This window comes from Eretmochelys imbricata, chromosome 15 (genome assembly GCF_965152235.1).
Source record: "Eretmochelys imbricata isolate rEreImb1 chromosome 15, rEreImb1.hap1, whole genome shotgun sequence".
Taxonomy (NCBI): domain Eukaryota; kingdom Metazoa; phylum Chordata; order Testudines; family Cheloniidae; genus Eretmochelys; species Eretmochelys imbricata.
In genome coordinates this window covers 11,872,658-11,886,440 of record NC_135586.1, presented here as the reverse complement: position 1 = coordinate 11,886,440, position 13,783 = coordinate 11,872,658, and the positions used below count along the sequence as shown (strand labels likewise).

At 45.5% G+C, this 13,783-nt stretch overlaps 1 protein-coding gene across 6 annotated transcripts in view; it reads right to left on the bottom strand.

Moving 5' to 3' along the window:
- LOC144275513 (sodium/glucose cotransporter 1-like) overlaps window positions 1-13,579 on the bottom strand; it is a 51,539-nt gene extending 37,960 nt beyond the window's left edge. For 3 of the 6 annotated variants that reach the window (XM_077834822.1, XM_077834820.1, XM_077834821.1), the window contains exons 1-3: window positions 13,493-13,579; window positions 10,865-10,936; window positions 59-163 (exon numbers count right to left, since the gene is read on the bottom strand). In XM_077834822.1, coding sequence (XP_077690948.1) covers window positions 59-163; window positions 10,865-10,936; window positions 13,493-13,579 — 264 coding nt within the window. The remainder of the gene's footprint in view (window positions 1-58; window positions 164-10,864; window positions 10,937-13,492) is intronic. The other 3 variants (XM_077834825.1, XM_077834823.1, XM_077834826.1) reach the window with 1 other exon arrangement.
- Window positions 13,580-13,783: the final 204 nt, after the last annotated feature.

The window sequence follows — 13,783 nt, the reverse complement described above, 5'->3', positions numbered from 1 at the left end:
CCTGATCTCTTTGGATACCCCCGAGGTTACAATTTTTATTTAAATGTGTACCACTTACGTTCCATTCAAATCCTGCAATGGCGATTCCTGCAGCCGCTCCTGTGCCTGCCAAGCCCACAAAGTGCCCACTACCAATGTTACTGGCAAACAGAGAAGCACCAATCTGGAAAGAGAGAGACAACAGATGTGGGTCATAGATCCTGGGCTCAGGCCCTGGGTAAAACAAGAGCTGTATTTGTGATTTTTTAAAAAGTGCATATTTGGTGTTTTGAGATTTCCTGTCTGCCATCACTATGGGACCTGATTGCCTGATTTCTCCTCTTAAAACCCAACATTGCAGCCATCATCCCTACAGGCAAGGAGGACTGAGCAGGACATCACATATTAACTCAGCCAGAGGGGACACTGGTGAATGCTAATACTCCCTCCTCCACTTGAGCTGAGCGCGTGGCCTATGCCCATATAGAATTTCAGCTCTTTGGAGAGCATTTCCAACGAACATGTGGGTGATGTATTGCGGAATGAGCAGCCAGTGATCTCGGCTAGAGGTCCAGGCAGCTAGCACAAAAGGCTGACGTCACACATCTAATCTGCTCCAGGGACAAGAGGCTGATTCATGCCCCTGTCAGGAAAATGAGATATCTCATTGGGCGAAAGATCCACAAGCCTTACAGCTGACTTGTATCTCCAGTGGGACACACACCCTTTTTGCACTTGACCATCAAGGGGAAAATAGGTTAACTGAATGGGACTCTGGGAGGTGCTATGGTAGATACAGCTACTGGCCCAAGGGTGCAGTACATGTGAGTGACACACATGTGCATGCAAGGAATGTTGGTATCTCTAAAACCTGTAACATCCTGTATTGATCCCGCGGACTGAGTAATGGGGAGAAACAGGAACTGCTGTTATATACAGATGGAAGGAAAGAAAGAAGTTAGTGCTGGATTAAAAGTAAGACAGAGATACACAAAAGGGAGATCATACCTATGTAACCCTTCTGCCGGGTGGTGGCAGCAGCAACAAGGGACAGGTTAAATATCTAGAGGTCCCTCTTAACATTACAAAACTGGCTTGGGCCCCCATCCAGAAATCTTGGAAAACAATTTACTACCGACCCCTGGGAGCCTCTAGGAGGTAACGCTTCCCCACTTGCAAACACTGAGTCTGAGTATAACAAAAGAAAACTTTATTAAGAGGAAATGAAATACATCGTTAATCTGGGAAAACACAGCAACAATTACTCAAAAGTATGCTAACAAAAAGTACGCACTGGCCCCACATTATCTTGAGCAGTAGACTTTTGCCTCAGTTTCCCACCTTGTAGTGTGAAAGTCCAACAAACAAACCACTCCCCTTTTCCCTCCGCTGCACCCCACTCACATTTGTCATCTGAGGGCAGTGAAATCCCAGCGTCCAGGGCTGTATTCAGGTGGGTTCACCTCCTGCCCCCAGGCTCGTGGGATGGGGGAGAGATGCCTCTGCTCACCACTGTCACTGTTGCTGCACACCACCATGAGTCTTTGACCAAGAAGAGGCAGCTAAAACCAATGCCCTAAACAGCCTGATGCTAAGACAAGTTTGCCAGGTCTCGAAAGGGCTGACATGCTGGGCTTTTTTTCCAGCAGCAAGGTTGCAGTGAAACTGTATTTTCTATCTTTGCTAATCTTTCCTCTCCCATTTTTGGGTGGTGCTTGTCTGGTTTTGTCTTCTAGGAAATGGGACTGGACTTTAAATAACAATTCCAGCCCATCTCAGCTAACTTCCCCTCTTTCCCCACCCCAAAAGACAGTTATTACCATCTTTAATGCCATCTAAGAGACTGTCAGACAAAGGGTGTTTCTTTCTAAAAGCTCTCTCCACCTGAAGGGAAAGTGAACAAGGGATATTTTTAAAATGAGAGCCTTACTTAATATTTCAAATGCTTTAAGGTTTTTCCTTCTTTTTCCTATATCTTTAATAATAGGTTAAAAAAAGGTTTAAAGGTGTGTTTGCTAGGGTACTAGGCAGCCTGAGGTCTCTATATACCAAACCTTGTGTAAACTGTATAAAGATGGACAGTTTCAGGGTCACATTGACTCTTTGGGCCCATATATTCCATCTATATCTGGGGTCTCAAACATGCGGCCCACATGAGGACTGCGGGGTTATTTCCTGCAGCCCATCAAGCCCCCTCTCTCAGCGCGCCGCGTCCCCGCTCCTCTGCCTACCTCCAGGTGCTTCCCGCTGCCAAACAGCTGTTTGGCAGCACTTTCCAGGACGGAGGGGGAAAGAGCGGGGAGCCTTGTGCTCAGGGGAGGAGGCGGGTCAGGGGTGGGGATTTGGGGAAGGGGTTGGAATAGGGGCAGGGAGGGGGCGGAATTGGGGTGAGGACTTTGGAGAAGGGGTGGGAAGAGGTGGGGTGGGGCGGGGCCTCATGGAAGGGATGGAGTGGGGGCAGGGCCGGGGGGGGTCAGTGATGTGGCCCTCTGGCCAATGTAGTAGTCCTCATGTTGCCCTCGTGGTGATTCGAGTTTGAGATCCCTGATCTAAATTAATACAACACCACGGAGTAACATTCCCAGCTTTACCCATGGCCGTATTGTATTGTCTGTGTACATTTTTAAAAGAAAAATACAAAACCAAACAAAAAACAATGCAGTTAGCAAAACATTTCAATTAACACAGTCATTATTCCCAATTTCAGGACAAAAGAATGCCAACATATGGGTCTATTACTTTCTGCTTCTGTTTGTCTTTCTGACAGGGGAAAGACTCTGTACAAGAGGATCATAAGATCAGCATACACTAGTTACAAATACAATCTAAAAACAAAATCTTTTTCCATAATTGCACGTATATACATAGGGACAGATTTTTTAATTCAGAACTGTGAAAAGAAATTTGCATGTTTTGCGCCAATACTTTATTAATTTGCAGCAAGAAAAAGTTATGTGGAAGAGGTTAGCTGATGGCTGGCAACATGTTTGGCAGTTACTATGTTTTAATTAAACCAGAGTATCTACATAATGCAGATGTCCAGGGCATTCTGCTTAACTTTTCAGGATGGGATCTTAATGCCCTTAGGCTGCTTTGACAAATCCCAGCCTTAGAATATAAGAGCAGCCATACTGGGTCAGACCAAAAGTCCATCCAGCCCAGTATCCTGTCTACCGACAGTGGCCAATGCCAGGTTCACTCCTTCTGGGGCATCTAACAGGTAATGATCAAGTGATGTCTCTCCTGCCATCCATCTCCACCCACTGACAAACAGAGGCTAGGGACACCATTCCTTACCCTTCTTCTAGATACATCATAGACGTAAGATAGAGAAACTGGGCCTTAAACTTTGGATTGTCCCAGACAGAGTTGGACACTGAATCTCATCAATGAGAGTATGTGGGTGCTGTAATATATCGCTGCAGAAACTAAAGGATTCTGGCCTATTTTCCAAGCAACTCCATGATACCGGAAGGTTGTCCCTTCATGACAGGGTCAGCATTATGATTTTCAGGGAGCTGGCCATTAATGATCTCCCCTTATGATCATGCTGTTAGAATTATGACAAGTTGGAAGGGGTGGGTTTTCTTCTCCTCTGGACAGACCTGACAGACACAGAGCGTGCATAGGATGTGGGGCCGTGAGGGTACACTTGCTGAGCCTGCTTCTCTGATGAGGGAATTTCAAGGGAAAAGTAGCTCCCTCCACCAGTTAGCACTGACTGCGTTTCGGAAAGGATACAGTGGAACTAGAAGTGAGCATGAGGGTTTGAAAGGGAAGGGGTCAAATGTTCAGTGAATGAATGAAAGATATAGTGGAAGAGAGGAGATGAAAGATGACGAAAAGGAAAGAAAGACTGTTTGTCATAAATATAAAGGGAAGGCTAACCACTTTTAAATCCCTCCTGGCCAGAGGAAAAAACTCTTTCACCTGTAAAGGGTTAAGAAGCTAAAGATCACCTCGCTGGCACCTGACCAAAATGACCAATGAGGAGACAAGATACTTTCAAAGCTGGAGGGGCGAGTAGAAACAAAGGGTTCTCCCTGTCTGTGTGATGTTTTTGCCCGGACCAGAGCAGGAATGCAGGTTAGAACTCCTGTAAAGGGCGAATAAGCAATCTAGTTAGATATGCGTTAGATTCTGTTTTGTTTAAATGGCTGATAAAATAAGTTGTCCTGGATGGAATGTATATTCCTGTTTTTGTGTCTTTTTGTAACTTAAGGTTTTGCCTAGAGGGATTCTCTATGTTTTGAATCTGATTACCCTGTAAGGTATTTACCATCCTGATTTTACAGAGGTGATTCTTTTACATTTTCTTCAATTAAAATTCTTCTTTTAAGAACCTGATTGCTTTTTCAGTGTTCTTAAGATCCAAGGGTTTGGGTCTGTGTTCACCTATGCAAATCGGTGAGGATATTTATTAAGCCTTCCCCAGGAAAGGGGGTGTAGGGTTTGGGAGGATTTGGTGGGGCCGGGGGGGGAGGGGAAAGACGTTTCCAAACAGGCTCTTTCCCCGTTATATGTTTATTAGACGCTTGGTGGTGGCAGCAATAAAGTCCAAGGGCAAAAGGTAAAATAGTTTGTACCTTGGGGAAGTTTTATCCTAAGCTGGTAAAGATAAGCTTAGAGGGTTTTTCATGCAGGTCCCCACATCTGTACCCTAGAGCTCAGAGTGGGGAAGGAACCTTGACACTGTTGAAAGAGAGAGAAGGAGAAGGTTACTTTAAAATCCTCTGACAGGTCAATTGTTGACAGGGGCTCACTATTCAGGAAAGCACAGTCAGGCTGAAGCTATAAGAAAGTTACTGTATATTTGACACATTATTCATTAATCTATTCGCCTTACTATTTTCATTGGCTGTTTGCTCCCCAGAAGTCCTGGTGCTTGCTGCCCCACAGGCCTCCTAAGGAACCTGGAAATCCTACACTTTGCCTAGCAAAGTAACTTAAACAATCCCCAGCCCCTACAGTGCACTATTTATGCCATTGATCCACCTCTCCAGGTAGGGACTTTACCCTTGTGGAATGACACTGGATTTTTTTTTTTTACTTAATTATTTTGGGACACAAAAGCGTATTTGTGCAAATCCACAGCTCTCCCCACCCTTAACCACTCAAACTTGCATATTGCTTAGCGCCTCTGTAAAACCTTTGCATGCACCTCTCAAGACTCAGCTACCTTGAGAAAGGAAAGCAGGTTTGCTATTCTGCTGCCCTACGTTCTCTGCAAGATCTACATTTTGCATTATCATCTAATCAGGTAGTTTTAAAATGGCACACAATTCTTTAACCAACAGAGATGGACATACATTTCTCAAGTAGCACAGGCTATGTTGTAATGTGGAATCACCTGTGTCCCTTCTTCCCCATCCCCCACCCCCTTCCCTGCTCGGTGCTATGCAATTACTTACCTCCTCAAACCTTGCATATCTAACAATGTTTTAGGCATCTTGCTGGGACTTCATATGCAAGCGTTGGCTTGGAAAGCAGCCCAGCCTCTGCTAGTTGCTTAGCAAGCCAGCCTGATACTTTAGCTTCCCCATCATCAAATATGCAGGCACCAGACCCCGTGCCCACAGTCTTGGGAAGGCATCCCACTACTAGTCCCATTAGAGGAGTTGGCAGAGTCATTAGGACTTGGATTTACTGCACTTTTCCTTTTCTATCAAAGATTCACTTTGGTTGAATGTTTGGTTGGTCTTTTTACCTTAAAGAGTGGTGGTTTCACCCTGGCCTACCACTAAAAATGTTTCTACCTCAGTCCACTCCTTCTAGGGACAGAAAGCAAAATATTTATCCCCACTACCCACCTCCTATAACCTGCCTACAGAACTGCTAAATTAACAAACAGGAAAAACTTTTAGTATATAAAATAATCCCTTCACACACAATGATCAGAGAAACCTACTCAGTGGAGAACAGCGAAACATGACTGCATTAAACTGAAGTGAATTTAACTGCATATCCCAATTTTCTTCCCTTCTTTGACTGCTGGGTGTTATTCATTTACTGTTGCCCTAAGCCTTGGCCTGTCCAGCCAATAAATTAATATATCACTGACCCGAAATGGGAGAGCTGGATTTAATTTCTGTTTTAAGGGAAACACACATACACGTCTCCAAATATTTCCCACTAAGTAGTCACTAAACTCTTCAAGTTATTGTTAAACTTTGCATGCCCAGATAGTTTATGTTCTTCAGCTTTTCTGTTCCTTTAAAATTTATTTCTTAAAAAGCACAGATTAGGTTGGGATGTTTCTGTGTGAATCAGAGCTCCCTTGAATACAAACAGAGAACAGAAATAGGTTCCGACTCTGACATTTTTATTATTGTGTGTGTTTATTTTCAGGGCCTGGTCAATACTGAGAGATTGGCCACATAATGAAGATATCAAGATTTCTGTTTGTCCAGGAACAGATAAACACTTCCCTAAAACAATACACTGCCGCCAATTATCTGGCTGAACTACTCACCCCTCCAACTAGCAAAAAAAGGGAACATTCAGTTTCATTCAACAAAGAACAGGGAAAACACACCACCTCTTTTCTTTTCTCAATCCCCAGCTTATGCCCACCGCTGCTTGGTATAGCAGGGAACAGCACGACAATTGAGGAATGAAACTAATCCAATGGAAATTTAATTTCTAAAACAGGTTATTGGAGTTATATTTTCTTTTATTCTCTATTGCAGAAAGCAATGAATTGTGCAGTCAAGTCTCAATAAGCCAAGTCAAAAGGAACAAATATACTATGATGGGAAAAGTCCATTTATAAAGCACCATCCCCACCTACAGACTTGGGAAACTCACCCTGGTTTCCCTGGAACATTCCCAGGTTATAATCACACATGGGACTGCCCCAGAGTGAAATCAGAAAAGGCATTTCTCTAACACTTTAAATATTGCATTAGTTGGCACAGCACCAAGCTGGTATTTCTACTCTTTTTGGCCTTTTTATATTTTATCCCCTCTCCCGCCATATCTATTTGCACTAGGAGGCCTGAGACTGGCCCAGACTAAAACCAGGGAAAGGGTTTTCCAGAATCTCACATTCTTTCATTCAGAGTAGCCCTCCAGAATAGTATTGTTAATATAAGTGTTTACTTTAACTAGGGATCTGAGTGCTCACCATGTCTTTTGCTTTTATCTTACCAGGTGCTGCCAAGGGTGGAGAGGAAGAGATTTCCTGTTAGGTCACAAGGAGGTATGTGTGCCTTCCAAAGTGAAGGAGCTCATAGGGAGGAGGCAAACATGGTTTCAAGCAAATATTGATCCTAGAGACAATTCTGGCAATACAAGATCATCCCCTCTGGCCTCTGATATGCCTCCTACATGGACAAGAGGCTTAGGCGATATAAAGCTGGCTACCTTGCTTTATGTCTCTGGGGGACTCCCCTGTGTCAGGGGAATTCCCGCCTGCCCCTTTAGGGAAGCTTTAAATCCCCTTTGTGGCTTTAGAGCGGTGCAAAGCGGCTTACCCAGGGCTGAGGGTCTGACCCATGGTGTTTTTGTGTTGTAGACACTGGGCCGGATTCCCCACTGCCTTGCACCATGTGCCATCATTTGCACCTGTACAATGTGATAGTGTTTTACACTCACTATTCATAGGTATAAAGAACTATACAAAGTGTAAAGCAGCAGAGAATCAGGCCTAGTGCATTTAGTCAGGCAGACAGGCAGAGGTCCTGATTGACCTCTATGTTTGTTATCCAGTTTCACGGCAGCGTCACTCCATTGATTAAACAAAACAAATTTGCCTTAAAATAACTTTGAGATTCTCCATTTCCCAATGGTTTCTATTAGTACCTGAATGTTCTCAATCCTAATCTACTCATGAGATCCTCCTCCTGCTTGGAAAGACAATGCTCTAACGTTAAAATGGCAATTCCAATCCTGCCCCAATTCAGGCAACGCTGAATGGAGACACTGAAAAAGTGGCAGGGATTTCTGAAAGCTGTTCTGAAAATTCCTACAGTCAGTAAATATGTATTTAGTTCTCCAAGACCCCAATCTTGCAATTGTATCCGGGTGGACAAAGCTCTGCATCAAATCCCACTCCAGTGCAAAGGTCCTGCCGCATGGGTCCAACTGCAGGATCAGGGGTAGATATTTATAACCAATCACTGAAGTTTTCCTTCCAGGGCGAACTGCAAAGACGATCACTAAAGTACCATATTAGTGACACTCAGAGAATGCACCTATCACTATCTGGGACGCAATCCAGACTAGCGAGAGCTTGTGTCACCACCTGCTCTGCAACCTTAGGTGCCTCACAATGCTTTGCTGCTGTAGCTCCCAACCTGGCCACTCACAAACAGCCAAACAACATGCGCGTCACACCCCAAGTGTCTTTGTACAGCTGCAGCCTTCCAGCTACACATGAGCCACACTCTAGATTCCCGCAGCCTTCGTTACTACTTGCAGGGTAATCCCAACACACTCCCAGTCCCAAATTTTCCCAAAAACACATGCATTCTGCAGTGCCTAGCCCTCTCCTGGACAGTCACATATTAGAGGTCCATTGCCCCATAAGGGGTCAATGAGCAACAGTTTACTACTTTAATTGGACTTATCAAACAATTCAGTTTAAACACAACACTGGATTGGTATTGATTAAAGAATAAATATAGTTTATTTAACTACAAAGAGATAGGTTTTAAGTGACCACAAGTACAAGATATTAAAAAGTCATAAAATGCTTTCTAATGCCTCCACTTAAACTAGACTTGGTTCCAGGTAAAATCCTTACCACACATTCCCAGCAACATAGCTGACCAAATTTTCAAGTCAGGATCTCTCACAAAGTCCAAAGGCTGGTTCCTCTGTATTCTTGGGTGAAAGAGAGACAGATGGATAGGGAGAAAAGAAAGTGAGAGTACCTGGGGCGTTTTGCACCTCATTTTTATAGTCCAGTCACCCTCAAATGCATTTTGCTGAAATAAAGTTCCTTCAAGCTGTGGAGATGGAGGCATGAAGTCTCATGGTGAAAGAGGTTCCCTGTTTGTTAAAATTCTGCTAAAGGATGGCCAGTTGACTGCTGATTGCAAATCAATTTTGATCACACCTGGCTAAAGGCATCGGCTTGTCTTTGAGAAATAGGTTTACCCCCTCCCCAAACTTGTCTGGTAAACACACTTCAGCCATAATTTCAGCCTATGTTCATAACTTTACATATAACATTGTTACATTCATTTCATCTTGATATTATTGGCCAGCAAATTATTAGTTTTCAAATGATGGCTCACAAGGCACATTTTGTACAGTCGTGAGTAGGGTGTGAATACAGGGATGCATTCGGTCACAGAACCACATTTATCTAGAAAGATTTCTCCTTTGCCAGGAAGTCTCATTCAATAGAGAGATGATGACCTAATGGGGAGAGCATTCGACTAACTCAGGAGACTTGGGTTCTCATCTCAACCCTTGCTACCGGCCTGCTGGGTGACCTTAGGCAAGTCACTGCACCCATCTGTGAATCACTATCCCCATCTTAAAACAGGGAGAATGACACTTACCTCCTCGGTAAAGTGGTTTTGGATCTACAGCTGAAATGTGTTGTGTAAGTGCTTGATACTATTATTATAAATATAAACTCTGATTTGTTATCGGTAATTTATTATGAACATTCCAGGGTTCTTGCCTTGCAATGTTACAGCAAAAGACTAGATTACGCAGCCACATGAAGGCAATACAGCAGCACCACAGAAACCACACCTACAAATCAATTCCTCTCTCTACCTTGTACCTAACAGCAATCACCTCGCATGAGCCAGGCCCTCATCCAAAAACATTAGGGTCCAGAGAAGGTAGTAAGCATGGGCGGCGAGTCCTATGGGCCCATGGTGCCTGGGCATCAGGAATATTCTTGGCCCGGGGCCTGGCTCCAGCAATGTTTGGGGCCGGGTCTCTCCCTCGGCCCTGCCTTCCGCCCCCGGGTCCCCCCCATGCATCCCCCGGGCTATTTAAAACAGCCCGGGGCCCCCACTCACACTGGCCGCGCAGCAGAGCTGAGCGACTTCCTCCCTGCTCGCTCCATGTGGCTGCCGGCCCCTCCCTGCAGCCCCTGGGCAGAGTGGGTCTGTGCCCTGCCCCAAGTACCCCTGCAGCCAATGGGAAGCTGCGGGGGCGGTGCCTGGGGGTAGCAGCACATGGAGACTCCTGGCCTTCCCTGCCTAGGAGCCCCAGGTAAGCGCTGCACCCCTCCACCCCTTCCCAGAGCCTGTACCCCCTCCCTCCGTCCCCCAACTCCTTCCCAGAACCTGCACCCTGTCCCTCTGCACCCCCTGCCATCCCCAAGCTCCCTTCCAGAGCCTGCACCCCCACCCTGCACCCAAACTCAGTCCCAGCACCTGCACCCCTCATCCCCTCCTGCACCCCCAGCCCCTGCCCTAGCCTGCACACAGCACCCAAACTCTGTCCCAGAGCCTGCACCACCACCCCCTTCCCAAACATACCATCCTGCCCCCAAATTCCCTCCCAGAGCCTGCACCACCACCCCCAAGCCAGCACCCAAACTCTGTCCCAGAGCCTGCCCCCCTCACCCTCCCCCGCACCCCCAGAGCCTGAACCCAGCACCCAAACTCCATCCCACAGCCCAACCTTTCACCCGTCCTGCACCCCAATCCCCTGCCCCAGCCCAAGGCCTGCACCCCAGACCTCCTCCCCCCACCCAAACTCCCTCCCAGAGACTTAGGCAGGTGGGGGGCAGAATTTGGGGGGGTGAGGGTTCTGGGCACCACCAAAATTTATACAAACCTGGCACCCCAGGTAGTAAGTACAAAACACTGAATAAATGGTGAAAGTGATGTGCAGCCAAACATTACGTGTGGACTAAAAGCACACTTATGCACACACATACACACACACAGAGCAAATAATACAAACTCACCGGCCACCACACCATTTTATGTCCAGCCAGGAAGAATCCTCCCACTGTCCCTCGGTTAGACAAGAACATGGCCTGGAAAAAGAATGACTGGTTAAAATTTCAGCTCTAAAAGGCAAACTATAGGCTGATGGCATAAATAACCAGGGCATCAATGAGAAAGAGGAACCAATATAATGCCCAGAAAGGGCCAGGGGAGAAAGATTTTGAAGGAAATAATATGACCTACCAATGACTGAGAAATGATTCTTATATCAATCTATAAATTAACCATTTCAAGCTTTATTGCTTCAACTTTCATTACACAAAGCCTGCAAAACCCAAATCTAAACACTGCACATGTTAAATACAACGAACTATACAATAAAAATAAAACACAAGAAAGGCATCACTGACCAAGGGCCTTGCCTGCAAACTGTCGCTCATGGGAGCACTCCTGAAGGTGAGCAGGCCTCAAAACTGCTGATATAGCGAGTTTTATGTTCATGCACTAGAGATGACATACCTAGCTTTCTTACTCAATACTAGCGTGCTCCAGAGTTTCCCCGCAGGAATCTACTGCATGGCAATTTAACCTTTCCTGTTCTGATAGGATTGCCAAGGTACCCATACTTGTTAGCCTTTCTTCACTTCCACCGAGTAGCCAGTTAGGAATTATTTCCCTTACTCTCATATATCTATCAGGAGTGACTTTACAGGAAGTTTCCTTCACATATTTCACAGGGCCTGATCCAAAATCCTTTGCAGACAATGGGATCAGACCCAGAGAGGGCGTAAGCAAAAGTGAGCCAGATCGCAGATCCTAATATAGAAGCAAGAAAATAAACAAACAGGGACATGTTTCACTACATACAATAGTTGAATCAATATTTGTCTAATGGAAAAGGACAACACTGGTGGAAAGACACATTTAACATTAAGCTTCTTAGCAACTATTCAAAACAAGTAGAAACTTCAATGTTCCAGTGCCTGAAATGCCACCTGCCAGCCCTCTTCTGCCCCAGGAGTTTATGTTACAAAGAATTACAGTCAATAATAAATTACAACAATCACACTTCAGGTCAGATTGTACCTTTAAGGCACAAGCCTGGTTCCCTCCCCAAGATGCAATGGAAATGTTTCTGCCACAACACTCCTTAGAGGAGAGCATGCTGCACCCTTCTGAGTCAATGGACAGCTTGGCTGGCTAGAATGGGCTGATGCGGGGGCCTCCTCCCCATTCTTCCCTGCTCAGTTGAGGTTGCTTGCACCTCAGGGTGCGCTAGGAAGAAGCAGTGCTCTCATGAAAGGTATGGGCCCTCAATTGTGTTTTGCTTCTATGGGACGGAAAATAAATGGACAGCCTCTCTGGTACAATCCAACCCTTGGCCTCCAATACACTCGGCCAGAGGTACAGGTGCAGGTACTTCACATCTTCTAAGTGCTGAACAAACTTTAACTAGTTCATTGGCCTCAAAAGTTAATCACTTTTCAAAAGTCTGACAGGCTGCTAGTGGGGAAGATTTTGTCTGCAGCTGCTGCTCTGTTCTATGGCATGGATTCCTGGGTTATTTCAGGGGAGTGCACAGGTCGGTCACCGAGGGGCAGGTTTCCCTGACTCATTCTGGGTAACTGCTGGCTCTTTCCTCAAGGGACTAGCAGCATTTTCCCCAAGGACAGTCTCTGATCTCTCCTCAGATAGAATACACAGACTTTGTTCCTGAAAGGGATCTCAGCTCTTCAATCAAGTGACACACTAGTGTTTTCCACTAGGGCAGCATCACAACAAAAACTATCTCCCTTTTTCCTTTGAATGTTTCAGTATCTAGACCTACTTCACCCATTAGGTGTGAAAGAACTGGTTTTTCTCTAAGGGCTTGTCTACACTAACAATTTGTTTGCAGCCACCTGGGGTGTGACTCTATCCTGCATTAGCCTGCCATGGACTAACTTCAGTGAAATCCTGTTGATGGAAAGTTGTCATTCTCCTGTGTCCAGACCTTGTCTGTGCTCTCATCCATTTCATATCCATCCTGCAGTAATGCCCATCTGCCACTCCATTACCACCTCTCTTCCACCTTTAGCTCTATTCCAATTTCCACCATTTACAACTTCGTCCAGTACTCATCCCCACCTTCCTAGCACAATCAACCTCACTGCAATCCCCATTTATCCCACCTCTCACACTTCACTCCAATTCCTACGCCATCATTCCCACTGCAGTTGCCTCTGCTCCAGGACCCCATCTCCAACCATGAACCACCATTACCATCCCATTCTCACCTCCACCCCCACTCTGTACTTCACCAGGTCCCCACCTCTAATCTGCTAAAAACTGCACTTCACCATTATCCAGATCTCCATCCATCAGCCATCTCCTGTAGTCCCATCAGTACAGATATCCCTCCTCCACCTTCACTCCGAGCCCCATCTATGCTCCCCTCCACCACAATCTCATCCTCTTCACCCCCAATCCAGGCCTCATACCAGGTTCTACTTCCCCAGTACTTCCCAACATAATCTCCATCCTGCCACCTTTTAATCCACGCCCCCAATAAAGCAGCAGGCAATTTATACATTTTAATTTATGAAGCCATTTTCCTAGAATCCAATAAACTATATTTTCATTAAGAAAGAAAAATCCAGACGTACCCACATTCCCACTGCCAGGGTTACCAAGAAATAGAGGACTATGACCAAGATGTCTGCAGCATTATTGATTTTTGTGGAGGAGTCCATCCTGCTTGCTTCTTCGGTTCCCTTCCTTCTCCTATCCTTAGATCACCGTTTGCAGACTTGAGATAATGATAAACCCGTTATTCCCCGACGTTTTGTTTAATGTTTAACTTCAGATTCACTTATTTCCTATGAGGTGCAAGTTGAAGCTGGTGCTTTTTCTTGAGCTGTGATTCCCACCAAAAACCTGCTCCTGTATTACAACTG